Below are 27726 nucleotides of genomic sequence, written 5' to 3'. Positions count from 1 at the left end.
TGAGATGGGGGTGGGTGGGGGGCACGGCTGGGGTGAAGCCGTGGGGTCCTACTGGGCCTTTTAGTCGTAGAGGTGATATATTCCCAAGCGGGAAACACAGTGTTGGGGGCAGGGTCGGAATGGGGGCTGGCTTCCAGGGAGTGCCAGATTCCAGAGAATTGCAGGTCCAGAGCTGTACCTAGAAGCACTGCATCATCCGGTGCATTCACGGCCTGGTCCTCCCAGCTAGTGGGGGGGGCCCTCTCACAGTGGGGGGGGGAGGCCCCTACACCTGTCTTCTGGCCCGTTCTATCTTCAGTTGTTCAGCCAAGAAATCCATGGCCGCACCGCCCCCGCCTCCACCCCCCCTCCCACCCCCGAGTGGGTCTGCACAGAGTGTGTGGGCTGGGGTGTCCCTGGGACTCCGCTGGGGCAAGTGGCTGGGCACTGCCCTTGGCAGTTCTCACACACACGTCCACCTGTGCCTCAGCTGGAAAGCAGAGATGAGGCCTCCCCTTCTAGCAAGTTAACCTGTGACTGGTGGGGTCTGGGTCCCTACCGGGAGCCCCACTCTTTTCCAGGGGCGAAGATAGACCTTGAGGGAAAGCCCCCATGCCCAGAGCCGCATAGGCCGTGCGTTTGGAGCTTGAACCTCGGGCCCTTTTACTCTGAGACACTTCCCTGTACGTCGTCTCTCCCAGGGCAAACTAAAGCTCTGGCCCGGCTTCTGGGCGGCACCCTGTCCCGCCCCCCCTCCCTGGCACCCTCCATTTCCCCTCCCAGCGGGTCTCTTGGGGGGGCAGTGGAGGACTCAGGCCACCCAATGTGAGGTGGGGCTACTCAGAGCAGGGGGGCCGGCGAGTACATCCTGGTTGGCCTCCCTGTGGCGGCGGCGCTGCAGCCAGCCTGCCACCTGTGATCCCAGAAGGCCACAGTGCCCGTGGGGGGCTGGCAGTGCCGAGTACAGCAGGAGCTTTTGTTAGCCAGGAGAGGTTCCTGTGCCAGCTGGAAGGCGCCTCCCTGCCTCACCCCTTCCGTGGCCGCGGGGTCAGGCAGGACTCTGAGGTTTGCTTCAAAGCCTGTCAAGTCCCGCCCACCGCAGCCCCTCTCCTGGCTGGCAGCAGTGTCCGTAAGATGACAGGTGACACACCTGCTTTTCAGCTAGTAGCCTGTTGCATCCTCACTCTGACTTGACGCAGGGAGAGTTTTTATGCCCACGGACAGGAGGAGACACACACAAGTCCCCGCAGGAAGTGCTGGCATTAGGGTTTCAACCCAGACAGGCAACCCCAGATTAGTGTCCTGGTTTTCTTAGCCCAGGGACTGGAGGGGACCTCCCACCTCCTCCCAAACCCTACTGGGAGGAGAGGCGCCCCTGCAGCTGCCCTGGGGGAGCGATATGAGCCCCATCCCAGGCCTGGCCTGGGGTCACTCCCCCCACCTCTCAGGCTCAGTGCTCACTCCTCTTTCCTGGGTCCACTGTCCTGCCATGCAATGGAGGAAGGCGCCTGGTGGCCCTCAGCTCCCCCCCCCACCCCATTCCAGGACTCGCCTTCCCTTTATAGTGCTTATCTGTCCATGTGTTTGGCACGTATTTATTAAAGACCCCGCGTCCTGGGGACACTGCAGGGGTCACATCACCGCGACCTTTCCTCTGGGACAAGTAGCTGCTCGAGAATGTTCTTTATGGAACTGATGTGGGGATTCAGGGGACTCTCAGGTTATGATGTGGGCCAGCCCAGGCTTGCAAGTCTGCAAGTTGGGTGGGCTTCCTGCAGGTGGCAGCGAGTGACATGTTCTTTGACATGGGCTTCCCCCGTGCTCTCCACCCCAGTGCTGCCCCCAGGACAGAGAGAGAGGGGCTAGAATCTGCTGGCTGAGCAAAGCTGGGACGGGCCTTTTGGGTGAGTCATGGCCCCCTCTGAGCTGAGCTCTCGCAACTGGACAATGGGACGCTCCACTACGCCTTACTCCTAGTGCAAGAGGAGGGCTTGGAGGGGAGAGGCCTTCCTGGGGCCCACCTCCCCCTTCCCTCTCTCTCTGCTGTTGACCCAGGGGCCACCCCAGACCAGCGCCGTGCCTGATGGGACCATGACAAGGCTCAGGATATTCTCAGAACACAGGAGGCTTGTTGGACAATTGTAATTTCATAAAGCAAGGGGTTGGCCCGCCCCAGGGTAGCCCTGGAGCTACATTATCTTGTTGGCATCTCGCAAACTGAGACTGGATTCAGGGCTGATGGGCTTTGGGTCCCAGAAGGGGAACATTGAGGCTGGGAGGGTAAGCAAGGAGTGAGGGAGCAGGGAGTTGGGGCTGGCAGGATAGGTGGAATAGGGGGACCCCTGTGGAGCTGGGGGATGGGTAGGGCCAGGCCTGGTCTTGCTGCCCTCTGTTCACCTATGAGCCACAGGCTGGCACCTTCTCCCCCATCACATGCTATATTGTCAGGGGAGCCCCACACCTGCAGTGTACCCCCCCCCCCCGCTGGCACCCCTCCGCTGGCGATGCACCACAAGCGGGATGCTGTGTCCCTGGTTGCGGCTGAGCCCTGGAACCCGGATCCGTGTCCCCATCTAGGAGACGCTCCAGGGAGGCAGTGGCCCCTCCTGGCTTTGCTAAGTGGCTGCCCGTTAACCAGCAACCACCTTAGCGCACTTCCAGAAGGGAAGGAAACCATCTGCACAGCGGCCGGGCCAGTGGCACCTGCCCCTTGGTGGTGTGGACTTCAGATATGGGGGAAGGACCTTGAGTCCTGAAAGCGCTCAATAAATTCAGTTGTGGCTGTTACTACCGCTGTGATTTTATTCGTCCTCGCTAGTCGTGAAGGTTGCTCGCCAGGGACGCGGATCTGCGCCCCTCGCCGGGGAACCGAGGCAGAGATTTGGGGTTCCCAGGGGCCCAGCCTCCCGCGACCCTCAGACTTGAATGACAGAGGGGTCGGCAAGCGGCCAAACCCCTGCTTCTCCCCGCCTTCCCCCTCGGTCCCGGGGTCCCCAGGGCCAGCGGGCGCCGCCCCCCAGGACTGCGGGGAGCGGCCGGGCTCGGCGGGGGCGGCGCGGGCGGCAGTACTCGGAGGATTACGGCGGCGGGGCTGGGCGGTTTCCCGCCGCCGCCGGTGAATGAGCCCGACTGCGCGGCGCCGAGTGGAAGCTCCGGCCGCGTCCAGGTGCCGAGACCGCGCGTGTCCGTGTCCACGGGACAGCCCGGCCCGCGCACTCCCGGCGGCGCAGCACCCGCGGGCAGGTGAGTGCAGGCGCCCGCCAGGTTCCGCGAGGGCCACCAGGACCCCGTCTTCACCCCAAGCGGAGCTGGGGGATGGGGGACAGAAGGGGGAGGGGTCAGCTCGCTGGCCTGCCAGCCCCCCACCTCCGCTGCTTTCCCTTCCCCGGCCGGAACGCCGGAGCCCTGTGCCCTGGGAGAAGCCACAGGTGGGTGGGAGCTTGGGGGAGGGCGGAACTGGGACTCTGGGAAGGGGGTCCACCCACCCCCTGGGGTGCCTCCCCTCTGGACCGAGGTAGAAGCCTTTAGAAAGCGCTTTGAGATCCTCAAAAGGTGGATGGGGGCCAGAGGGGCCGCTGTTCCCTGGGGGCCCCCAAGAGTCAGGATGACCCCCCAGCTCCCTAGGCTTTGGTGCAGGGAAGCTAAGGGGACCCCCCTGGGGGGCTAAGCCCACCCCAACCCCATCTGGGGCTACGGGGTGACTCAGCTGGCCTTGTGTCCAGGTAACTTCCATAAACAGGTACGGGGACCTCCTCTTGCCCCCCCCCCAAACATGAGGGCCTGCAGCTGCTGACCCCTGCTTCTCTTCTCAGACGCTGCAGAGGCCCCCTGGCCACCTCCTGCCGCCCCCATGAAGAAAACCAACATGTGGTTCTTGGATCGGCTGCGGGTGTCTGGGGAAAATAGTGCCGCAGGAGGCGAGGGGGGAGACAAGGCCTCCAAGGGGCCCCTGTACAGCAACGTGCTCACCCCGGACAAGATCCCCGACTTCTTCATCCCTCCCAAGCTGCCGGTGGGACCCCCAGAGACGGAGGGGCAGGCCGAGGGGGGTCCATCCGCAGCAGAGCCGGAGCCGGGCCCGGCCCCGGCCTCCCCCCGGCGAGCCCCATGGAGCCCCCGGCTCCCCGCCAAGCTGGCGGCCGAGAGCAAGAACTTGCTGAAGGCCGCGACCCGGCACGTGATCCAGATTGAGAGCGCCGAGGACTGGCCAGCAGAGGAAGCCTCGGCGACCGACTCCCTGGCGGTGGGCGCCATGTCCCTGCCCTCAGTGCCCAAGGCCCAGACGGCCTACGGCTTCGCCACCCTGGCTGAGAGCCCGCACACGCGGCGCAAGGAGTCCCTGTTCCACAGCGAGCACGGGGCCCTGTCCCAGGTCGGCTCCCCGGGTGCTGGGCGCCGCCAGGCGGGCGCCAAGGCCAACGGGGGTGACGGGGCATCCAGAGAGGCCAGCGGGGCGCTCATGAGCCCCAGCCGCTACTTCAGTGGCGGGGAGAGCGACACGGGGTCCTCCGCTGAGTCTTCCCCATTCGGGTCCCCCCTACTCTCACGGTCCATGTCGCTGCTCAAAGGCTTCGCCCAGGACAGCCAGGCCAAGGTGAGCCAGCTCAAGCACTCGGTGGGCCGGCACGGCTCGCTGTCTGCAGATGACAGCACGCCCGACACCAGCCCTGGCACCCGGCGGCGCCTGCCCCGCCGGCCCACCCCAGAGCCAGGCCCCGAGCCGGGCCTGGCGCCCCGCGCGGAGCACGCCGTGCGCATGGGCCTGCGGGGCAGTGTGCGGCTGCTGGCCGAGTATGAGGCGGCCCAGGCCCGCCTGCGGGTGCGGCTGCTGGCCGCCGAGGGCCTGTATGACCGGCTCTGCGACGCGCGCAGCATCAACTGCTGCGTGGGCCTGTGCCTGGTGCCCGGGAAGCTGCAGAAGCAGCGCAGCACCATCATCAAGAACAGCCGCCACCCCGTCTTCAACGAGGACTTCTTCTTCGACGGCCTGGGGCCCGCCAGCGTCCGGAAGCTGGCCCTCAGGATCAAGGTGGTCAACAAGGGCAGCAGCCTCAAGCGGGACACGCTGCTGGCCGAGAAGGAGTTGCCCCTGACTTCCCTGCTCCCCTTCTTGTGAAGCCCTGCCCTCCCTGCGCAAGGAAGACCCCACCTCCCCTCCCCACCTGGGCCCTGACAGCAGGAGGCCCCTGGCCCCTGGCCCGGGGAGGCCCCGGAGGGAGGCGGGGAGGGAGGCCACTGCGCTGCGGCTGGGCCAGGATGCTGCCCTGGAGCTGGCAGTGGATATTGTTTTTCACGGATTGATTTTTTTTCAGGGCAGCCGAGAGGGGCCACCTTGCAGGGCTGTCTCTCTCCCCCCTCCTGCTACCCATCCCTGAGGTCCACACACCTCGATGCCACCCCGTCCCTCTCGGACAGAAGTGTCCGGGAACCCCTGCCAGGGGGCGGCCAGATGGCTGAGAGGCTCCTGAGGAGAGCGGTGCAGGCCTGGCTCCTGCCAGCGGGGCCCGTGGGACTGCAGCCTCCCAGCAGGCTGGCTCTGGGCAGCCCCTGTCCTTCCAGGGTCCAAAGTGGGAGTGGGTAGGGGGGCTGGGGTGCCCAGGGCTGAGGAGGGTTGGGCCCTGGCAGTGGAGGGTCCCAGGAGAGGAAGCAGGGCGATGCTTCCCGTCCCTCCAGGGAGACGGCCCTCCCGCACTTTGCCTCCCACCCTTTCTCAGTTTGCTGTTTCCGGCCAGGCCTGGCAGCCCCCGCACCTGCTGTGACCCCATGGAGGGGGCGGCTGAGAAGAGGCCAGAGAGCTGCCCCTCAGTCTCTTTGCAGCTGGGCCTGCTGCCCCTGTCACCTGCCCTGTGGCGCCCTTGGCAGCTGGATGCCGGGGGTGGAGTGGGAGGGGGGTGGCCCAAATGACCGAGCCTGTGGTGTTTACTCCACGTGTGTAAATAGATTTTGCTTCGGTGGGTGGGGCAGAGGAGCAGGCAGTGGGCACCGCTGGGCTGGGCAGGGCAGCTTTCAGTGTGTGGGTTCTCGAGTGGCTTTTGTGGAGTTTCCCAGCTTCCTGAAATGGATACGCCGCTGGGGGCAGGGGCCAGCCCAGGCCAGCCCCTCCACCTCTCCCGGGTGCCTGCGGGGCAGGGGTGGGCCGGAGAAGTCCACCGGGCCTCGGCGTGCCCCTCCCTGTCCAAGTACTGTCCCTCCTGCGCTCGGTTTCCACATCCCACGGTGGGGTCCACCCCCGCCAGGCAGGGGGAGGCACGTGTCCCCTTCTGCCCGTGCGCATCCGGTGAGAAACCAGCACAACCTGGGGATTGAGGTTGAGGGGCTGGGAGCTGGGGTGCCTTGCTGCACCCTTGCCGGCCTCCATCCTGCTCCTTCTTGCTCCCTGCTCCTGGGGTCTTGGGACTCCTCCTTCACTCTGGAATGGGGGACCAGCCAGGGTCAGGCCTGTGGGCTGGAAGAGGCGTGGATGGCTCCGGGTGGTCTGCGGGCCCCTCTGCTCTCCCACCCGACCTCTCCAGGCCCTGGTGTCCTTCCGGGGCCCACATTTTCTATTCCCTGCACTGTTTGATGTCTTTGTGTTTGAAGTTGACTGTGGGTAAATCTTTAAGAAACCCTCCCCCAAGTGTGTTTGTTTATAAATGCTGTTTTTAGTGCAATAAAGGTGTTTCAAGAACGCGGGGGTGGAGATCTGCCTGCCTTGCTGTTTAATAACAAGAGAAGAATTCTGCCTTGAATTCCAGGAGGATGGCGGGAGCCTTGAGGATGGCAGCGGCCCTCCCCCAACCCTTTGGAGCCCTCCAGCTTGCCCTCCTGCCCGGGGGTGGAGGCAGGGAAGCGAGATTCCAGCAGGTAGTGACGCTGCCCCCGCCCCCCATGACAATGACAGCCCTTGTCAGTAGGCCCGAGGGCATCTGTGCCCCACTCTGAGGGAATCCGGGGCTTCAGAAACTGGCCCCAGATGGCCCAGCTATGGAGAGCCAGGACAGGGGCCAGTGAGGTCCGGTCTGCCCCATTTGAGCTCTAGGTACTTGGAGCCAAGATTGGCCAGGCGGTGCCATCACCGTGGCCTCCCCTCTCTCTCCCGGAGAGCCTGCGCTGCCAGCCGGCCCGGGTCCCCAGGCGGTCGCCCGGCGGGAATCTGAGCCCAAGCGCATCAGCCAGGAGGGGAGCGCCTGCCCTCGTCACAGAACTTGGAGACCCCTGGGCCAGGGCAGCAGCGAGAGTCCTGGAGGCCTCCTGTTCGCAGCCGCTCCGTGGTCAGGGAGAGGAGCCTCTTCCCCGTGCGCCCGTGTCCTCCGGGGCTAGCAGAGCCTCCGGGCTCGGCCTGCACCTGGCACGAGGGTCGGTGCGGGTTTTTCGTGGCTGAAGGTGTCCCTGCCTCCGGCACTGCACCCAGGAGGCCCGGGCCGGCAGGGGAATAAATGGGAGGCCTGGGCGTCTCCATCTCTGGGCTCCCGCGTGGCTTCTGGGGAACCCGGAAGGCAGCCGTGGAGGGCGAGGGTCTCACACGCCTCCTCGCACCCCCACCGGCGCCCGCGTCTTAAGGAACTAGTCTGGCTGCTATTTTCGGTTGCTTTTCTGACCCGGCCTGTTTGCGTTGCCCTGGAGTGGGTGCGGTGAGCCCAGAAGAGCCCTTGACCTGGTGGAGGCAGGCCGGGAGGGGGTGCGCGCTGGGGGGCCCGGTGGCAGGGACCGCCACCTGTGTGAGCAGGAAAGGGCGCTGTGAGGAGGAGGGGGGGCGGGGAGGGGCGGGGGGGGGCTTCCCCCGGGAGTCGGAGCTCGGCCGGCAGGCCCCGTTCCTGCAGATTCAGCTCTGTCTGACAGGCAGGGAAACTGACGCCCGAGAAGTGCGTGCTGCCAGCCTCGCCCTCGCTGGCTTGTTCTACGGGGATGTGTCAGTTCCTCCTCGGTGCCCACTCGGGGGAAAGAGGCAAGGCTGGAAAAGGCAGCAGTTCCCAGGCAACAGTTCCCTCGTCTCCCAGACGGGGACTCTCAGGGACGCTGGGAATCAGGCACAGAATCATGCCATCCGGTCTGGGATGAAATTTCCGCAGCTGGGAAGACACGGAGGAGTCTCTGAGGCGAGTTTGCTCTTCCAGGGCCTGCACGGCCAAAGCCCCGTGGGGCCTTCACTGCACAGTGCCCAAAGCCCGCCCTGGGGCTCTCCCAGCCATAGGCCAGCACCAGCCGTGCAGGGCTGGCAGGACCAGGTGGCCCCTGCTGGACTGGGTAGCCTCCCGGAAGGGCAGACACAGCTGGGTATTTAGTCACTCTGCCGACGGGCATTGATTGAGCTCCTGCTGTATGCCGGAAACAAGACCCCCTTGGAAGCCTCACAAAAGCCCAAACAGGAAGCCCCTAGTCACGGGAGGAGCCAGGCTGGGGGTCTGGACGTAGCCCTACTGTGCACAGCTGCTGTCCCTTGCCTGCGCCTGCCGTTGTCCCCTGGCTTCTGCCTCCCAGCCTCCAGAGTGTGCCTGCTTCATGCCAAGGGGCAGAGGGCACTCAGCAAGGAGCTGGCCTCGAACTCACACCCCAGGATGGGAGTGCGGGCAAGACTGGGTGCTTCCCCTGGGGCCCACACTGTAGCTGGGTTTCTCCAGGACCGTGAATGCCCTGCCCCCCAGGGCAGAGCCTTGTCTCTCCCCAGGGACTCCAGGACTGAGCTGTGTCTCCCCCTCACACATGGCAGGGCAGGGGCCCCCGTTCAGGGCCTGGCTCCTGATCTGACCCGAGCCCGACACCTTCCTTTGTCCTCTTCTCCATGGGGCTTTGGTGGTCGGGGCCCTCAGGAAGCCACCAGGAGGCTTTGTGTGGGGTTGGGGTCCTGCACGACCTTCCAGCCCTGGCAGTCTGCCAGACGAGTTCCGCTAACAAGGCCTGGTCAGGGCCCAGGATGTGTTGCCAGGACAACCGGGCGCCTTCTCACTCCCCCCGTCACTAGCTGCCAGGCGGCCTGAGTGCATGCGGGTCCCGTGTGTGCCTGCACATAACCACGTGCCTCCGTGTGCACGCATGTGTGGGGTTGGTGTGGCTGTGTGTATGAGTGCAGTCGTGTGTGTGTGTGTGTGTGTGTGTGTGTGTGTATCAGTGAGGGCACATCCACACACGAGTGCAAGCATGTAGTATAGAGCATGCGTGGGACACATGCCTGAGTTTCTGGGTGTGCACCCATGTGCCTGCGATCTCACGCTGCCAGGTCTCAGCCTGCAGCCTCTCCTGAGGGCAACCCCTCCCCCACCCCGACAAAATCAGGCCCCTTTTATATTCCCTGCTGGTGTTATATGCCACTTTTCACGTGGATGCAATCAGATTGATCTGTTGCTTGCACCCAAGGCATCCCAGCTGAGGTTGGGTCGTTAGCAAATGAAGGAAGTGCCAGCAATTTCTCCTTCTGGCCCAGATGCCCTCCCTAGTTTCCCTATACTCAGGAGGACCCTGAGCCCACTTATTGTGGGCACCTAACATGGTGCAAATCACAAATTCGTGCTCCTTTCTCAGGCTGGAGCTGGCACAAGGAGCAGCAGTCAAAAATGAGGATTTAGGTGCCTGGTGGCCTGTGGACACCTGGATTCAGCTGTGCCTGAATCCCATGCCATGCACCATTTTAGTTCTGTGCTGTCAGAGAACACTGATACAGCAAGTCTTCAATCTGAGGAGGGAGGAACAGCTAGGGGTGCCCTAGTCTGACACGGAAAAGGGACGACACCTTGAAGGCGTGGGTTTGTGCATGCACAGAACTGGGAAGGTGCCCCGAGTGAGGCTGCAAGCTTCCTGCCAGGGGATTGACCACGATGGGCATTGCAGAGGAGCAGAACCTGAACCACGAGGACACAGGTGGCAGGGACATTCCCAACGTAGAGGGAAGAGGCCCAGGGTCCAGCTGGCTGCAGCCCTCCACCCCAGCCTCAGCCACACGCCGTCCCAGCCTGTCCCTGCCTTCCCCACTACCCTGCCCTGACCTCCTGTGGCTCGCCAGTCCCTTTCCTTGGCATCGGAGGCTCACCTTGGCAACCCATGAGCCTCCCGGGCCCTGGCACAACTACCTCCCTGGCATCTCCATTTCTGAGGCCCTGAATCCCAACCTGCAAGGAGCATCTGTGATGGAATCACAGCCCCGATTGCCCCATGACAGGCATGCCCTGGGGCAGCTTGGCTCCCACACGGAATGGAACGCTGGGCTGGGAGGCTGGGAGCTCCTGCGTGGAAGGGCCCAGTGCACAGCTGTGTTCCCCGAGGCTGAGGCCGCACAGCATAGCGGTGCTAATTAATATAATCACATTAGGGTGATAATTATAGGCTACCCTCAGCCCCACCGAGTCCAGGCGGGTCTCCCTTGGCCTCTCCGGCCTGCACCTGCCCCCCTTCCCCAGAGTGGGATTTAATTAAGCTTTTGTTTTCTTCTCAGCTCCACTGCCAGCCGAGGGCGGGGCGCCCGCTCCGCTGGCAGTCAGAGAAAAATGACTTCAATAAAAAAGGAAGCCTGAGACGGAGCAGGCCTGGGCACACCCCCAGAGAACAGCTGACTCCCCTCTCCCTGCCCCGCGCCCCCGAGGTTAGACTCAGGCACTGGTCTGGCTGCAAAGGCTGGAGCTCTGGCTTGGCTGCTCACAAACAGGCTGGCTACCTGCATCTCTGGGCCTCAGTTTCTCCCTCTGTACCATGGCGATGTTACAGCACTTTTCTCCAGGTGTGAGATGTGAACACACCCTGCAGGGCTGTGTGTTGGGTCCACACTGGGTGAGCAGAAAGGCCCACTAAATCCTCACCAAGACTGTGATCCCATCACAGTTAGGGAAACTGAGGCACAGGCAAGTAAAGTGCCCCCTGCCCCGAGCCCCCCAGCTCGCAGATGACAGGATAGGAAATCAAACAGGGCTAAATGCAGACACCAAGGCCTCAGCCTCAGCATTCTGGGTTCCACAGCCTCTGGCTCCCTAACCCTCGAGAGGCCCTGACTCCCTGCCCTCCAGGGGAGAGTGACCAGACCCTGCCTGGCCACACCATGTAGGGGGAAGTTCCCTTCTTGGTGACTCAGTTTCCCCTCCAGAACCCTGTATGCTAGCCTGTGCTGGTGAGGACGGTTGGGGGCTGACAGTGAGCAGTTTCTTCCCTTCTGACAATGACCCTCACCCAGAGAAGGGTCTAGGAGATGATCTGGGCGCCAGCACACCAGGCTGGCCATCCCAAAAGACCAGGCGGGGGTGGGCTGGGCATGAGCAGAGCTGGAAGTTGGATCAACACATGGGCCATGGTCCCGGTCATGCCTGTGTGGGTCCTCGAGGGAGTCAGCCCGCCAGGGAGATGGGCATATTTCTCCCACGGCCACGCGCTCTCTGTGGCCTGATCTGGAGAGAAGCAGCCCGTGAGTTCTGTAAGTCCCTCCAGGGAATCACAGAGCCAGAGGTGACGCCAACTTGCAGTTGGTATAAAAAGTGGAGGCTGTGGCCTCCAGTCCTCCTGACTCCCACACCCCCACCCCAGCCCCAGCCTTCCCTGGGAGTGCAGGGCCTGGGTTGCCATGGCGACACAAGACGCCTCTTCCCTCCAGGCTGGCTCCCAGGCTCTCTCCTTCTTCTGCCCTCCCTCATCCCAAAGCCCCGGGTCAGGCCCTCTTGCTCTGGCCTCTGACGCCTCCCCTTCCGCTGCCAGGAGGAGAAGTTGGGGAAGACTTGGAAGAGGCAAAGTAGGGGCAGTGAGTGGGTGGGGCCAGGGATGCCCTTAGGCCCCCACAGAGCCCCCAATGGCTGACAGGGTCTGAGCAGGGGGAGAGGAGGCCCTGGCCTGAGGATGGAAGGGCGTGCGGTGGTGTTTTTGCCCCTTTCCATGTCCTGAGTAATTTTCCTGGCATGAGGCTGATGTGTGTGTCCCTGTGAGCTGCCAGGCTTTGCTGGGAGCTGGGGGGCCCAGGGGAGGCCAAGACAGGATTCCTGCTCACCAGACATGGCTTCCGGGAATGCCGCCGGGGTGGGATTTCTGGACCCCCATGTTCCTCCAGAACCGCACCTGTCCCCGGCAGGAGGAGGGTCGGTGTGTCCCCACCAGAAATTTGGGTGGGCTTGTGGCTGCTCAGAGCAGCAGGGAGTGTCTGTGACCGCCAAGGTCAGCACGTAAAGGGTCCAGCCGCTTGGCTTTTGTCTCTGGGGACACACTTGGAAGCCATCTGGGAGGGCGCACGGTCACTTCAGAGGTGCTGGTAGGCGACCCCCAGACTGGGAGAAGGCACCTGACCCTCCCATCTGCTAGTTGACACCCCTGGACACTCGTGCTTGTCCCCGCCCCTGACCCACAGGATCGGCCAGCAGAGGGAGCTGCTGTTTCCCATCCCCAACCTGGGGGTTACCCAGTCCAGTCTACCAGGGGGGCCTCCTGGGGGCTTCAGGGGAGGGTCTGCCCAGACCTCTCTCCCAGGCTCCGGGGGTGCTGTGGCCTTTGGTACCCCCAGCTTGTGTCCGCATCACCCCAATTTCCACCACTGTCCTCCACGGTCTTCTTTTGCTTCTTATAAGAACCACTCACTGGATTTGGGGCCACCTGCTCCAACACGACCTCCTCTTGATTTGGTTGTATTTGCGAACTCCCCATTATCAGCTATGGCAGCATTCATGGGCTGGGGGTTGGGACTTGAACATATCAGGGCAGACAATTCAACCCTTTGTTAGTGGACAGACTGAGGGATCTCAGGGACCCCCAGATGTGCAGGCTCCAAACAGGTTCTGCATCATCCTCATAAAGACAAGCATACTCTTGATGGGAAAGAACTTTAATAGAGAACTGTGTATAGAGAAGGAAGAAGAGAAAGGATATAGTTGTAACAGGGGGGTCCCCAGGAAAGGGGGAGGGTCCAGGTTCCCTATCCCACCCAAGGGAGGGTGGAGCTGAGCAGAGAGAGAAGAGGCTGCAGAGGAGACTGAGGGAGGAAGGAAGCAGGATGGAGCCAGAAGGAGACCTGGAGGAGGCGCATGGAGCCGAGAGACACGTAGAGAAACTGCGCCTGCCTTTTGGTCGTGGACGGGGTGACACAGATGTGGGGGAGACCCGTGGGGAGGTGACCATGGTGGTTTTTGTCTTGCTTTTGATTTTGTTCTTTTTACTCCAGACTTATCTGGTTGTTTCTGACCCTTTTCTGTGGGTCCCCACTGGAAGATGCTTTAGACTGTGGCAGGCTTTGGGGCCTTGCTCTGGGCCGATCCCGTGTGGATGGACTTTTACCCACGAGGGGACGGGTAACTTTGGGCGCTTGATTTAGAAACTAGATTCTTTGCCTTTCCTGTATTGTTTCCTAGTTGTACTAAAGTTCCTTCCCATTAAAATCTCCTATGTTTTGTGTTGATGCGGCGGATGGCAGAACCCATTTAGAGCAGGCAGGTTTGGGGGGCCTGGGCTGCCCCTCTCCCTGCCCTGGAACATAGTTTCCCCATAAACACCCAAAGTTCCCATCCCCTCGTGGGCAAATGCTTGGACACATAGGTTTGGCCCAAAGTGGGGTCACTGAGGCCTGAAAACTTACCACAAGTCAAGGCACCTTCTGGGGGACCTCAGGAAAGGGGCAGAAGGGGCCGGGCAAGCCTGGGATGAAAGGAGCAAAATCAAAGTACAAATCAAAGTATCTGCTGCCATTGTCAGCGCCACCACCGCACCCCCCCACCCACCCCGGGGCTCTCACCCTTATTTCTCCCAAATGTCTCTATGTGTCTCGACTCCGTGTGTCCCCTTCTGTGTCCCCCATGTCCCTGGTACAAGTCCAGGCCTCTGGGCCTCCTCCAGGGCTCCCTGATCTCCTCCCTGCCAGCTCCCCGTCCTCTCTGGCGTTTCCCTCCCTGCCCAGCTCCACCCCTCCCTGGGTGGGCAGGGAACCCGCACCCTCCCTTCCCTGGGGACCGCCCTGGCACGGCCTCGTTGGAAATGTGACGCCTCTTCACCCGCAAACACATCATTACACAGGATGGACGCTTGGAGCAGGAAAATTTAAGATGGAAGTTTCCTGGAACTGGAGGTGGGGCCAGAGAGATGTTCAGGCAGGGGTGGGGGCAGAGGTTTATTGGTTACAGAAAACCAACCCAGCCCAGCCCCAAGGTGATAAACCCCGTGGTCATTTCATCCAGGAAGATGATCCGTGAAGCCCTCGCTCCGGCGAAAGGCAGCTCCTGCCCGCCTGTCTGTGCGGGCGTGTGTCTTCCCTTGCCTTCCTCCTGTAATAAACCTGCCTTGTGCTGATGAACGGGCACATCTGCATTCTTTCTCGGAGGGACCCAAGAGCCCCACGCACCAGACCCAGTCATCCGAGTGCCATCGCGTATGTTCTAAAGCCCAGGATTCTCTTCTCAGCCGTCGCAGCCACCACAACCAGGGGGTTGCAAGGGATGCGATGCTCGTAGCAAACCCACTGTCTGAATTCAAATGTCACCAGCTGCTCCAGTGATGTCCATCTGGGGTGGTGGGGGGTGCCTTGGTACCCAAGCAAGTTGCCATGGCAACACAAGCTGGTGGCCAGGTCAGCAGGCAACAGCTCAGATGAGCTTGGGTCGGGCCTCCTGGGAGCCAGCCCTGGAGAAGGTGCTCCAGAAAGGGGAGGGGGCGAGCCCAGAGGGAGAGCACAGCCAGACCCCACAGGAAGGGAGGGGCAGACCCAGGGGAGGGGTGGGTCCCCAGAGAAGGGCAGGGCTCCCTGGGAAGGGGTAGGCATCCCCACGGGTTTGGAGATGGTACTGGCCCTGGGCAGCGTGAAAGAGGCCACATTGCACTTGCAGGCTAAATTGTCACATGGTGTGAGTTTGTGTTTTCCTTTTTTTTTTTTTTAAAGATTTATTTATGTATACAAGAACTGGGGTACAAGTCAGAGGTGTGGGAGGGTGAGAGGATTCACTAGAGAGAGCCGGGAGCAGAACAGGCAGATGGACCCAAGACACTGCTGCGGGGAGCAGCGGGCGAGGCAGGAGAGGTCTGCCGCGCCATGTGGGTAGCTCCCTGGCCGGCCGGGAATCGAACCCGCGCTGCAGAGGCTGCGGACAGCTTCACTGCACTGCGCTCAACCCGCTGCGCCACCTGGGAGGCCCCATTTGAAGCCCATCTTGCAGGACTCACCTGGGGGAGGCTCACGGGTGGCGATGCCGGCAGCTCCGGGTCCCCGAAAACGCGCCCGCGGGGAGTCCCGATCCTCGTGCGGGGAGCGCCACCTGGCGGGCAGCGCGCGGTGCTGCTGCTCCCTCTGCGCGGGCGGACTCTGGATTCCTTCCTTCCCCAAGTTACTCTCGCTGGTGGAGCTCATAATTTAATGCCTAAAAAGACACTGAGTCTGCTAAAAGTGCAATGGAAAGGAAGATCATGATGCTGTGAAACGACAACAACAAAAATTCCTGTGGATTTAGGTATGGAATCAAGGAAGCCACTTCAGCGCGGGGGTCGGGGAAGCCTTCTAGAAGTGGTATTTCAGGAGAATCATGGAAAGTGAGGGGAGGGAGCTCCCGGATTAGGCTCCTGCAGGCCAACGTGGCACTGTGACAAGCTCAAGCAAGACAGAGGGGGCGGGTTCAGGTTTGCATCATGCATAACAGAGCCCCCGAGTTAGAGGCCTGACGTTGTGAAGGTGATTTTTTTATTTCCCATGATTGCGCATCTGGGCTGAGCCCCGCGGGACAGCGCTCTGCTCTGCGTAGGGCCTGTGCGGATTGGGAGATCCAGAGGGCCCCATCCCTCACTGCTCCGCGGCAGTGCTGGGAGGAAGGGGCGCTGGCTGGGCATCTTCCCTGTGGCAGCCGGGGCTGCTGCTCAGCCTGGTGGGTTCAGCTCTCGGCTTCTTTCCTTGACAACGGGGACCAGTGGGGCTGCACCCCAGGCCTCCCTCCCTCCCGCGCTGTCAGTCAAGCTACTCCTACCGGTTTTTTTTTTTTTTTTTTTTTTTTTTAAATTTTATTTATTTATTTTATAGAGGCATGTTTTTTTTTTTTTTATTTATTTGTTTGTTTGTTTTTTTTTGTTTATACATGCACTGGGTACAGTCAGAAGCACGGGAGGGTGAGAGAATTCACCAGAGCCAGAGCCGGGAGCAGAGCAGGCAGAAGGACCGAAGGACACTGCTGAGGGGAGCAGCGGGCGGCAGGAGAGGTCTGCGCGCCATGCGGGACCCTCCTCCGGTGGCCGGGGAGCAGCCAGGGATCGAACTGGCGCCGCAGAGGCCGCGAGCAGCTTCGCAACCCAGCGCTCAACCGCTGCGCCACCGGGGAAGCCCTACTCCTACCGGTTTTAAAGAAGGATTCTCCTTCTTGTTGGGTGGCACGTCCTGAGAGCGGGCATGGGAGGAGTTGATGGCAGTTAGGTCTAGGGGCCAAATCCCCGGGGATCCAGAAAGTGTGTGAGTGTGGCGGGCAGGGTACCAGGTGCTGGTCCATGCTCTGCCACCTTGGGCCCAGTGATTGATTTGAGCCCAGTGAGACCCATTTTTGACCGCTGCCCTTGAGAACTGTCAGTGCTTGTTACTGCTGTTGGCCTCGAAACGTGTGGTGATTTGTTGTGCAGCAACAGAAAACGAGTCAAGTTGGGATCCAGTGTTATTTCTCGCCATGTGCAGGCCCCGGGTCCCAACACCGTGCAGCGACTCTCCCTTTCAGTTTTGGTTTGGGTTATCTGACAGGGTTTTGTGTGTGGAAGCTCATCTTTGTCTTTTGGGAGATTCTGTGGGTGTACACAGGGGGATCATTTTCAGCCTCTTAGGAATTTTGCTTCTGGGGGGTTTCTTGGGTGTATATTGCAATAGTTTACACAAATTTGCTTTTGGTTCAAGAGCAGGTGAGCCTTCTCGTCCTAGGATTGTGCATCTGGGCTGAGCGCCACAGGACAGCGTAGGGTCTGGCCGGCTCGGCCAGTCTGGCTGATTGGATGAGGTTCCTCTGCCAGCCGGCGTCTCCCGGACAATGGTCTCTCTGCGCAGGAGGAGCAGTGCGGAGCAACCTCCGGGCCAGCAGATGGTGCTCACGGCCAACTGGATGTAGAAGGTGGCGCTTTAGACTCATGCCCTCATGTCAACTTGATGGGAGAAGGTGGAATTTTTCAAACTCCGCCACCTGAGTGGGGCTGATGGGAAACAGGGCAGAGCTGAGCTTTCGGGCAGGTAAACTGCTGGACTCTTGGTAGTTAAACCCCCTGGGCTTTTGGGCAATGAAGCTGCTGGGCTCCGGAAGCAAAGCTGCGGGCGAAGAGTGGTGCCTTTGGAGACTCCTGCCTGAGGGTGCCTGGAACAGCCTGGGTGTGGACCTCGGTCTCTGCTCAGTGTGTTAGGGGGAAAGGATGTCCTAAAGCTAATTCCACACAGGCTTTGTGGACTCCACCCCCACCCTAGGCCGCAACCTGTTCCATATCGGGGCTGCCCTATAACAAGTGGACACTATTGGAGAATAGGACAGACAGCATCTGGCCACACGCCAGCCTGTCAGTTCTCTCCCCCGCAACTCCCCTTTCTGTCTCTCGCACTGTGCTGCTTGGGGCTGTGTCCGGCATTCGAGCGTGCAGGCGAGGACCCCGGACCGGTTGTCCCCTGGGTTTGCTCAGGGTCAGCACGACAGACCGTGTGTGGCCTCACGCCGGCCTGCGAGTCTCTTTCCTCCCTCTCTCCGTGTTTCTGTCGCTGCCTCTCTTTCTCCCCAGGTAAATAAACCCTGTCGTGGTTGTTTTGAAGCAGTGCTTGCCTGCGCGCAACTGCAAGACCACTCAGGGCTCAGGGCTCAACGACATCAGGGTTTAGTTACCAAGGAGAGAGAAGCTGGGAGAAAGGAAAAAGTTAGAGGCAAAAAGTTAGAGGCAACTGTTGCCAGAAGCAGTGGTGACAGTTCTAAGGTCATGAACGACTCAGGTCGGGAAGGTCTCGCGGGTCTCAGCTGAGGTGGCACCACAGCAGCCGGCAACAGCAGTCCAAAGGCCGGGCCGGGCAGCACTGGACAAGGACAGCCACACCAAAGGCATCACAGCAGGGGGTGGTGCCCGGTGCATCAGAGGGACCCGTGTGACCGCGCTCAGGGGTGCTGGGCACAAAGCCCACAGCAGCCAGCTCTTTAGAGATACCTAGGACAGGACAAGTGGTGCCTGTCAGCGGGCAATGCCAGGGGCAGGCTCGGAGCTCAGGCCGGGGAAGGCGTGGTGCCAGCGGACAGGGTTAGTGTTAGAGCCCATCGCGGGCCTTCCCCATGAAGCCACCTCTCCAGCTGCCTCTTCAAGTCCTCTTCAAGCTGGTTGGAGCCTGACTTAAATATGCACCAGGGTGCCCACTTTTGAACCTGTTTGGTCTTTTTAGTTGATTGACACGCATGGGAGCTCCAGTCGGCATTGGGAGGTGTACGGTCCTCTGTTGCACCGCACCAGAAGGGGCTGAGGGTCTGCACTACTCTGCACAACTGCCAAACAGGAGGGGGTTGGTCTTACTGCAGCTCTTTGGTTGGTGCTGGTCAAGCTCCAGTTAAATCGGTCCATTCTGAGGTGCAGCCTGGAGCCTGATACCCCGGGGAAAAGTCCAGCCCCGGCCCAGACTGGACCTGCCTGAGGCCAGGCAGGCGCCGAGGAGCTCAGCGGGTCAGAGGCAACTGTACTGGACATCCCTCGTGGGCCTGGTGCTCATAACTTAGGGGGCCCTGCTTCTGCTTCACACCAGGCCTGCTCTCGGGTCCCGACCTGCTATCAGGCTCCAGGCTGCACCTGCTGCACCTACGCGGGTGAGGGCCGGACCCACCGACTGGGTCAGCCCTGTTTCCCTGGGTGTGTCCCTTTTCACGGGGACACAGGGAGACCTGGGGCTGGGCGCTTTCCTGAGCGGTCAGGGGAGGTGGATCCCACCGAGAAGTGCGGGCAGAGGGCCAGCCAGCACGGAGGCCCGAGGCGGGGGTGCACCGAGGGTGCGTATGGAGCAAGAGGAAGCCAGACAGGAGCGGACAGAGGCAGGGGCCACAGTTAGGGCAGCGATGGCCCCACACACAGCCTCGTTGGGCCCCCACCAGGGTCCTGAGAGTGTGCGGGCAGCGGAACGTGGAGCCGGAACACGGGCGGGACATTCTCGTGTCGCCAGGCGACCGCAGACACACTTGGGTGTGGAGGGAGCGAGGCTGCAGGTCCAGGGGAGCTGCTTATGGCAGACGATCAGCCAGGCTCACTAAGCAACGCCCACAGCGGCTCAGAGACCAAGGCCCCGTCTGAGGGCGGCCAGGAGGATGCCCTGAGCCTCCAGAGGACGGTGTTCGAGAGCCCTGGGTCCAGGGACTCGATCAAGTCCCAGGACCTGGAGGATGCGGAGCTGGGGTACGAGGTCCAAGAGGAAGAGGCCCTCCCGGAGGAGGAGGTGAACGCAGAGGAGTTCCTGGATGACCAGAGCCCAGAAGAGGCCGCTTCGGGGCAGGAGCTGGATCTGGACAAGGATCTGGACAAGGACACGGAGGAGGCCGTGCCTGAGATGAGGTGGGCAGCCGGGGCAGGGGTGAAGTACCAGGGGAGGGAGGCAGGCTTGAGGGGGAGGGGCGGCTGGTGGTGCGGGCGGCCCGGACCCTGGTGCAAAGGCCCTGCTTCCCCCGGTTGGGGGCCCCTGGGGGCGCTCCTTGTAGCCCCCTCTCCTCTGGGGCCGGCCTTGGTATGTGTTGGTGATGAGCAAACCTTGTCTTATTTAATAATCGCAACAATCCCGGGAGGGTTTTTCCCTTTCACGGAGGGGGCTGACCGGGGTCACCTCTGCCTGGTGGTCCAGGTGGGTCTCATCCGGGTCCTTGTGATGGCAGCGCTCTCCCCAGAGAGCTCCCTGGACGGAGAGGTCAGGGGGCGACGGGGTGTGGCAGTCGAGGCCTCTGGGTCTCCGAGGTGGTGACCTTAGCCTCCCGTTCTCCCAAAGCCGGCTGTCCATTTCCCCGGGGGTCCCCAGCATCTCCAAGCCCAGGTGCAGGAGGCGGCGGAGGATCTATGACCTGGCTAAGCCCAAGATCAACTGGCAGGTCCTGAAAAACAGGTGAGGTGGGCGGGGCTGCGGGAGGGAGCGGCCCTTGGCGGTCACCCTGCACCCTCCCCAGGCCACCCACGGCTCCATCTGTCACCCAGACGATGCCCTTGGGGGGGTGCCAAGGGAGGTCGGAGACTGAGGTGGGGCCTGCGGGAGCACGGCGGCTCGTGGGGGCCTGTCTTGCTGCAGGAAGGCCTTCTGCTGTCAGGGGTTCACCTGGGTCTCCCCGCGCATGAAGAGCCTGCAGTTCTGTGTCTACTGGTGAGTCCCGGGGCAGCTCCTCCCCACTCCTGCCATGTGGGGGGGTCCGGTCACTTGATTTATGCTCCTTCTCTCAGGGACAGGGTGGGTGACAGGCTCCCCCCTGGGGGCTCCCTCCCCCTGCGCTCTGGACTCCCCTGCTGGCCCCGCAGTGGGCCTGTGCCCGCCGAGGGCCCTGGCACTCCTCTTAGTTATGCCTTTTTTTCTTTCCAGCTCCCCTTTCTCTGAACATCAGCCCTGCTCAAAATAATCTACACCCCAGCCCCAGAGCTCCTTTGTGCTGCTCTCTCCCACCACCCCTTCCTCCCTCCACCAGCAACCCCGCCCCGCACCACCGTCTTCCTGTCTGTGTTTTGGGGTGCAGAGCAGGGCACGGGAAGTCTGTGCCTGGCTTCCCTCACCCTGAGCCATGCCTGGCTGTATTCCAGGCCGTCCGTGTACTGGACAGAGAAGTTCCTCGAGGACACCACCCTCACGGTCACAGTGCCAGGTAGGCGGAGCCCACCCAGCCCTGCTGGGGCCACCCTGGGTCCTGGGTCGCGCCACCCTGTCTGTCCTGCCGCCCCCGCCTCCTGCCTCACCCCCAACTCACCCACCTGTGCTTGGCTTTAGCGGGAGAGGCCAGGGGATCTCCCCCAACCCTAACTCTCCCAGGAGTCCCTGCAGCTCCTCCCTGCCCCCACATTTCCAGGAGTGTCTGTCCTCCCCCCTGGGGACTGTGCTCCCCAGTCTTCCAGGGTCTCATCCCTGGATTCTGTCTCCTGAGGAGGCTGGCCCTGGAAGCCAGGGCCCTGAGGCGAGCTCTCTAGGGGAAATCCTAACTTCCACGGCAGCTGAAAAGGGGGGTGGTGCTGACTTCACACAAAGTCCCATCCACAATGGCTTCTGCACTTTTGGAGAGCACGGAGGCCCTCCACATGGAACTTTGGAAAACAGCTTATTGTTGGAGAGAAATAACAGGGCAGCTTCCCCCTTGGGGGTTTTAGAGTCTCCCCAACAATGACCAGAGTCCCTGGAAAACTTAAGTGGAGTCGCTGCCTGGCCTGAGCTGCTGCTCCCACCCGCGTGGCCGCGCCAGGGGCTTCGGGCCTGTGGCTGCCGTCTCCACAGTGGGGGCCGTGGCCGGCGCTCCCCGCAGGCTGTCGGGGCCTCATGCCCTGCCTTTGCCCCAACCCGTGGGAAGCTGAATTCAGGAGGCAGGGAACCCTGAGGGTGGGCAGGTTTTAAAGTTGGGGCTGCTCCCACTTTTCACAGTTGTCTCCCGCCGAGTGGAGGAGCTGGCTCGACCGAAGAGGTTCTACTTGGAATATTACAACAACAACAGGCAAGGGCCGGGCGGCCATCTCAGGGCAGCCAGGCGGGAAACTGCTCTTCCCTGACAGCAGGTGGGGGGGTGTCTAGGGCCTGGGGCCAGGTGACCCCCGAGTGGGTGGTAGCGCGGGCAGGTGCACGCCGCCCCTGAGGGGTGCTGGCATCTCACCTCTGCTTTCCCTTATCACTGCGCGGAGTCTGCTGGCTCTGAGAAGTCAGCAATTGCAGGACACATTTTAATTTTATTTATTTTTATAGCAGAATTCTTTCTTACCACTAGAATTTTCACACCTGTCGAAAGTGATCTTTAGAGTTATTTAGACACAGATTTTAATCCCCCGTCCTCATGGATACATGACACGGAATCTATAACTGAAATAAATTAGCTGAAGTTTGTCTGAATGTTTTTGAATCACTTTCAACCCAGACATGTTGCTATGTTCCTCGTGCTGCTGTTAGGCCTGTCGTTGTGAGGAAGACAATTCAAACTGCAATTAGATTTAGCATCTGTAGCACAACAATGCACGTAACTTCATTGCGTTTATTCTGGTGTGAATGGCCACGTCCCAGCACACATCCGGCCGGCAGCGTTTATAAGCTGCGTCCCAGCCTCGGAGACATGAAAATATGAAAAAAAGTCTGCCCGTGGACTCACTGCCGGGGCAGAGGCACGGCTGAGACCTGATTTTAGGAATTGGGGGTCCAGCAAGTTCAGTGAAGTTCACTTTTCCCAGTATTCATGGCAGGATCCCTGGTGTCCAAACCCTGACCCCAGCCTCAGTGATGGGGTGTGGGGAGGAGACCATTGCCACAGAGGGGAACACAGGTGCTTGACCTGAAGGCGGACAGGGACAAGCTGGGAAGCGGCAGCAGCGCCCCGGGCCCTCGGGGCTTCCCTCAGGGGTTCTTGTATGATCCCCTCCTAGAGATGTTTCAAAGCCTCCAGGTCCTAGGCTTCCCTTATCCCCAGAATCAGGGAGGGGGTGAGAAGAGGCGCACCTGGCCCAGCGGGGGTCTGAAATGCCACATCCCTAGGACCACTCCCATCTGGCCCATCCCTCGGTGCACCCTGGAACACCAAGCGTCTGGTCGCCTGAGGGAGCTGGCTACCCCACGGATCCGGAATAACATTTGGAGCATAAACATGACTGAGGTAGGTTTCTGAAACTTTCTGTCCTGAGGGACTGGGGTAAAGGTCCAGGAAGAGAGGAAACTGGCCTCAGAGCAGCAGATACGAGGCTGTTTTACTGAAGGAAAAACTGTCTCTTGCTCTCATGGCCTTGAAACCTGCACAGAGAGCAGCTTCCCGGCCCCGTCAGTCAGATGGGTCTGGGGCACTCTGCTCACACACCCACTGCAGAGATTTAAAAAGTGCAGCCCATTCTGAAACAAAACCCTAATCTAATCCAGTTAAAGGCTGACATGTGACCTGGGGCACCGCCTGTGTCCTCTCCATGCCCACACACCTATAGCTCCCCAGTTCCCCAGGTGAAATTCAGATTCCTGAGCCCAGAATTCAAGGCTCAGCAGAGTTTGGCCCATCTTGAGTGTTCCTCCACCATGTGCCTCCTTGTCAGACCAAAGGCAGATTCCTCAGCCTCCCTTCTGTGTCTAGAACTCTCCCTTCACATCCAGAACCTCTTGCTCCAGAATCCCATTCCCACCACCCGCTGCACCCTAAATTCCCTCAACCCCTCACAATCTCTAGGGAGAGTGTGGCTTCTTCCACCCAGATGGTGGGCAACTAACTGTTTCTGATGGCTTGTCATGACTGCCAGGCTGTGTGAACATCGCCACACTTGTTGCCGTGTGGTCAGGTGTGACAGTGTCTTATGTGGCATCCTCAAGCGCATGCTCAACTTGACTTGAGAGGGACAATTTGCTCTCCAGAGTGTTTGTGCCAGATTACTCTCATCAGTTATGCATGAAGATTTTTCTCCTACATTCTTGCCAAGATGTCATATTTTTGCCGAATTTGTTGGCATAGAGTGTTATATTGTTGTTTAATTTACATTTCCCTGCTCAACAGGGAGGATTATTAGCCATTATGCTTACTCCTATGTGATTTGCCATGGCCGCCATTTTTTGTTGTTGATTTAGAGGAGCTCTTTATGTATGATAGATACTAATCCTTTGCCAAACACATTGCAAACTAAGTTCTTCTCATTCATCTTTAAATGTTTATGGGGTCTTTTTAGTCAGGACCCTATGAGGAATTACAGGCTATTTCATGCTTTTCTTCTAATTCTGTTTCCAGGTATCTCAGGTATCCCGGGCAGCCCAGATGGCTGTTCCTAGTCCGAGGATCCTGTGCTTGGCAAAGCCCAGGGTTCCAGCCACCCTGTTGGAAGAGTGGAACCCCATGCCAAAGCCTAAGCCACATGCGTCAGACTATAATCGTCTCCTTCAGTTGGCCGGTAAGTGGCTCCCCTGGGGCTCTGTTCCTTTTGAGGTCCTAGGCAAAGGGTGGTAGTCAGAAAACTTGAACTTTAGACCCACCTCTGCCAGATTTGTACTTCCCTTTCCCTCATCTCCTTCATAAACTGTAAACCACATCCCTGTGGACAATTCACACAGGCTGCTCCCCCAGGGAAGAGAACAGAAGCCAGAGGGGCTGTTGTGCAGATGCTGTTGCCTGGGGGACTCTTGGGGGCAGGTGGGTGTGCTGCTGATGTTTGACAGTGTCTGTCTGGCCTTAATATCACAAGAGGAATTTAGAGAGCGCGCCAGTCGATGATTCTAGCAGTTTAGTGAGGGTCACCCGACAGGAGAGGGGTGCAGCTGCCAGCCACACTCTCGGCCTGAGAGCGAAGGAGGTCCTGGCTGACCAGCAAGCCGGGTGACTTCTCACTGTGGCTTTCTGGGTGCTCAGCAACAGGAAGGTATCACATCGGGGCCGTGCTCCAGGCACCCTGTGACAGGAGCAGAATAGAAGTTTGGGGTACAGGGCTGGGACTAGGGAGCCATGCTGAGGGGCAGGGCAGCTTTCAACTGGTGTCATCTGCCTTTGTTCCCCTTTGCTTTAAGATAAATGACATTCCTATCCCTGATGACAAAAGCAGCACAAGAGCATATAAAAAAAGCAGCCCCACCTGAAATTTCAGCCATGTGTGTCCCCCCTGGGCGTGCACACAGGCCTCGGGTGCGTGTGTCATGTTCATCCCCCGGGCACACTCCTCCGGCCACACGCGGGCTCTGCCTTTTGCACAAGGCAGACCCTGCCCAGAGTGCACCCCATGGCACCCATGTCTGGTCACAACCCTGCACCACCCTCATGCTGTGCTCCCTGTGCTGCCCCCCACATTCCCTGTGGCAGCCAGAGTCTTGCTGAGCTTAAGCTGGAGTCCATCCTCCTCTGCTTCAACCTGCTGGGGCTACCACCGTGCTCTGTGCACCCTCCCACCCCGTGATGGTCTCCTGGCTTCCCTAGGCTCTCCCGCTGGGCTCGCTTCGCTATGGGCTGCACACTGGCCCTTCCTCTTGCTGAAACACTTGTCCCTGACGCTCACAGGCTCTATCTGCCTGGTGTCGCCTGCCCTCCGGGGAAGGCCCCTCTGAGCACCCTGTTTGGCTCCACACATGGAACCTGCCTTCCCATGTGTCTCTGGGCACCTGAGCTGACCAGGACAGGGGTTCCCAGAGTTGGGAGGTGAGGAGAGAGAATCTGTATGAACTTGTGTCTCTGCCCTTGAGAGGGGTCTGTCCACCTGGCAGCTGCTGACCACATGGTTATGTCACTTAAATAACTCAATTGAATCCATTAAAATTAAATAGAAAAAATCTTGAGCCCAATCCAGGCTTCAAATTCACATGACCAAGTCAGCCGTGCAGTTGCTCCAATGCAGAGGGCCTGGCGGGTTTGCAGGTGTGTTGGCCAGCAAGGCAGGAGCCCAGAGGGATGTGGTGGGAGATCTTTAGCCGACAGGACCCCACCCAGGGGGCAGCCCTACCTGGGTGTGCAGCACCACATAGGTAAGGATACCTCCCTGCCTTCCCCTCACGCAGGGTCAGAGGGGTGGAGGGAGGGCTTTGAAGGGCCTACCTAACCCCTTCTCACGTGGGCCACCAGGGCACTCCTGACCAGTCCCTGAGTGCCCCTCCAGCTCCCCATCTGGAACTTGTGGCCATTTGATTTTTTTTTTTTTTTTTTTTTGTTCTTTACAATTCACCCATTTGAAGCACACAACTCGAAAGTCTGAAAAATATCTTCACTGTGCAACCATCACTATTGCCCTGCGGCCCAAGCCCTGGGGCACGACAGGCTTGGCAGGCAATGCTCTAAGTGAGCAGAGATCCTGGAAGCCTTTGGCAGCAGTTTCCCTGCCCTGCTGCCCTGCGGGCACTGCTCTAAAAGCGCCATGGAGCATGGCAACTGCTGCAGGGGTGGCCGCCAGTCCTCAGAGCAAGCTGCCTGCTTTGGCAGTACCCCTGCCCTCCAGGGCCCCTGCCCCCAAAGCAGCAGCAGCAGCAGCAGCGCTCTTTGCGCCCAGGTTGCCCTGAGAGCAGCGGGCTGGGGCGGCTGCACAGCGGTGGGCATTTTATTGCCCCCATCAGCTTCCAGGGCTGCTGCTTTTAGAGCCTGAGCTTAGAACCCAGTCATGCCTCGGGGCTCTGTCTTCACCACCTCATTTCAGAGCATTAACATGCCCAAAAGAAGCCCCGTCCCCATCAGCAGCCGTCTCCTCACCATCCCCTTCCTGGGCACCACGAGCCTCTCTCTGGGCCTGTCCTGGACGTCTCTCCTCAGTGGCCTCACGTGTCTCCTTCTCTCCCTGAGCATCGTGTGTCCAGGCCCCTCTCCGTGGCAGCGAGTGTCACAGCTGCCTCCCCTTTCCTGGCCACTGGTGTTCCCGTGCGGGGGGACCGTCTCTGTGTTTCCACACTCACCAGCTGCTCACACGCCATCGAACTTGGCGTCTTAACCTAGAAGACCGATCCGTTCGGCATGCCTGAGGCCGTCTCTCTCCCCCGCCCCCTCCAGCGCCCAAGACCCAATCGGACAAGTGTATTCCTGACCGTGACCCGCGCTGGAAGGTGCTGGAGGTCACCAAGAAGGCTGTGGCCAGTCCCCGGATCATCTCCCTGGCCCAGCCCAAAGTGCGCAAGGACCTCAACGAGGGCTACGACCCCTACCACGTCTCCCCCGCTTCCTTGGTGGCGCGGGCCTCCCCACGCCTGTTTGAGCTCGCCACCCCCAAGAGTATCACCAAGAAAATGTGACAGCCAGCCTGCCTGTTCCCAGTAAACACCCAAGTGCATCCTAACCTTGTGTTCTCTGAGCGTTTGGCCTGGAAGAGGGAGGGAGGCTGGAAGGCGGAGGATAAAGACAATAATAATATTTATGTGTGCACCCAACCACATCTGTGCCGTTTTTCTTCCCACATCACTGCTCCCCTCGGTCTCGGGGCTCTTTGCTGTGAGACCCTAGCTTCCCTCAACTTCAGATTTTCCTCAGAAACCCTATGTCCAGACCACCTTATCTGGAGGCGTCTTTCATGTTCTGACTTCACAGTGACCTGGCTGGGGGGTGACTTTCCCCCTTTACAGAGGTGAGGACTGAGGTCAGGGAGCTTGGGGAAGACCACCGTCCCCACAGGCTGCCGGGACAGTCACCACACAGGGGGGCCTAGAACACATGTTTTTCCCTCCAACATTCCTTGAGCCCGGAATCCGACACAGCCCCAACGGGCTAAACCCAGGGAGAATCTAGCTCCTGCCTCTTCCAGCCTCTAGAGGCACCACATCCGGACCCAGGCCCATCCCCCACCCTCACAGCGGTGCAGGGTCTTCCCAACTCTGCCCTGACCCTCCTGCTCCCTGATAAGGCTCCTCGTGGGGACACTGGCCCCTGGGGAATCCAGGATCTTCCCATCTCGGGGGCCTCAACTCATGTCACCCTTTACCACATGAGGCAAGTGCCCCATGTCCAGGCTGGGGAGCTGGTGTTTGACTGACGGCAGTGGGAGAGACCGTGCCTCCCTCCGAAACCCCAGCCTTGTCTCCCGCAGGTTCTGACCCCGCCGAGGCCGTGTCTTGCGGGTATGATGCGCAGCTGACTGGGCCAGAGCATCCAGAGCCGCATAGGTCCCAAGCCCCGGCCTGAGAATCTATAATTATTGCTCAACCCCAAGTTCTCTGAGGATGTTACTCCACTCAGGACTTAGAGATCATCCACTGAGCTCTTACCGGTCCAGTCCTCCGAAGGTGTTCATAAGCGA

The 27726-nt window shown here is 60.4% G+C and overlaps 2 protein-coding genes across 8 annotated transcripts; both read left to right on the top strand.

The window, feature by feature from the left end:
• The first annotated feature begins 3189 nt into the window (after nucleotides 1-3189).
• On the top strand, nucleotides 3190-6837 carry C2CD4C (C2 calcium dependent domain containing 4C). Of its 2 annotated transcripts, none has more exons than XM_037504226.2 (2): nucleotides 3190-3222; nucleotides 3792-6837. In XM_037504226.2, the coding sequence occupies exon 2, from the start codon at nucleotides 3830-3832 to the stop codon at nucleotides 5093-5095; it is 1266 nt and encodes a 421-aa protein (XP_037360123.1). In that variant the 5' UTR covers nucleotides 3190-3222; nucleotides 3792-3829; the 3' UTR covers nucleotides 5096-6837. The 2 variants fall into 2 exon arrangements, with proteins under 2 accessions (XP_037360123.1, XP_037360124.1); XM_037504227.2 differs by lacking the exon at nucleotides 3190-3222 and adding an exon at nucleotides 3383-3407.
• Nucleotides 6838-19032: 12195 nt separating this feature from the next.
• On the top strand, nucleotides 19033-26857 carry THEG (theg spermatid protein). 6 transcript variants are annotated; one of them, XM_037504876.2, is made up of 10 exons: nucleotides 19033-19407; nucleotides 19832-19945; nucleotides 20175-20197; nucleotides 20626-20687; nucleotides 21452-21582; nucleotides 22544-22661; nucleotides 23766-23925; nucleotides 24086-24164; nucleotides 25374-25480; nucleotides 26490-26857. In XM_037504876.2, exons 1-10 carry the CDS (start codon nucleotides 19082-19084, stop codon nucleotides 26726-26728), a joined length of 1359 nt encoding a protein of 452 aa, XP_037360773.1. In that variant the 5' UTR covers nucleotides 19033-19081; the 3' UTR covers nucleotides 26729-26857. The 6 variants fall into 6 exon arrangements, with proteins under 6 accessions (XP_037360773.1, XP_037360774.1, XP_037360775.1 ...); XM_037504877.2 differs by having other exon boundaries at nucleotides 20126-20197; nucleotides 21452-21521; XM_037504878.2 differs by lacking the exon at nucleotides 20175-20197 and having other exon boundaries at nucleotides 21452-21521.
• The last annotated feature ends 869 nt before the right edge of the window (nucleotides 26858-27726 follow it).

The sequence above is a fragment of the Talpa occidentalis genome, unplaced genomic scaffold (assembly GCF_014898055.3).
Source record: "Talpa occidentalis isolate TD23 unplaced genomic scaffold, MPIMG_talOcc4v2.1 talOcc4.12, whole genome shotgun sequence".
NCBI lineage: Eukaryota > Metazoa > Chordata > Mammalia > Eulipotyphla > Talpidae > Talpa > Talpa occidentalis.
This window is presented reverse-complemented; position numbering and strand designations above follow the sequence as displayed.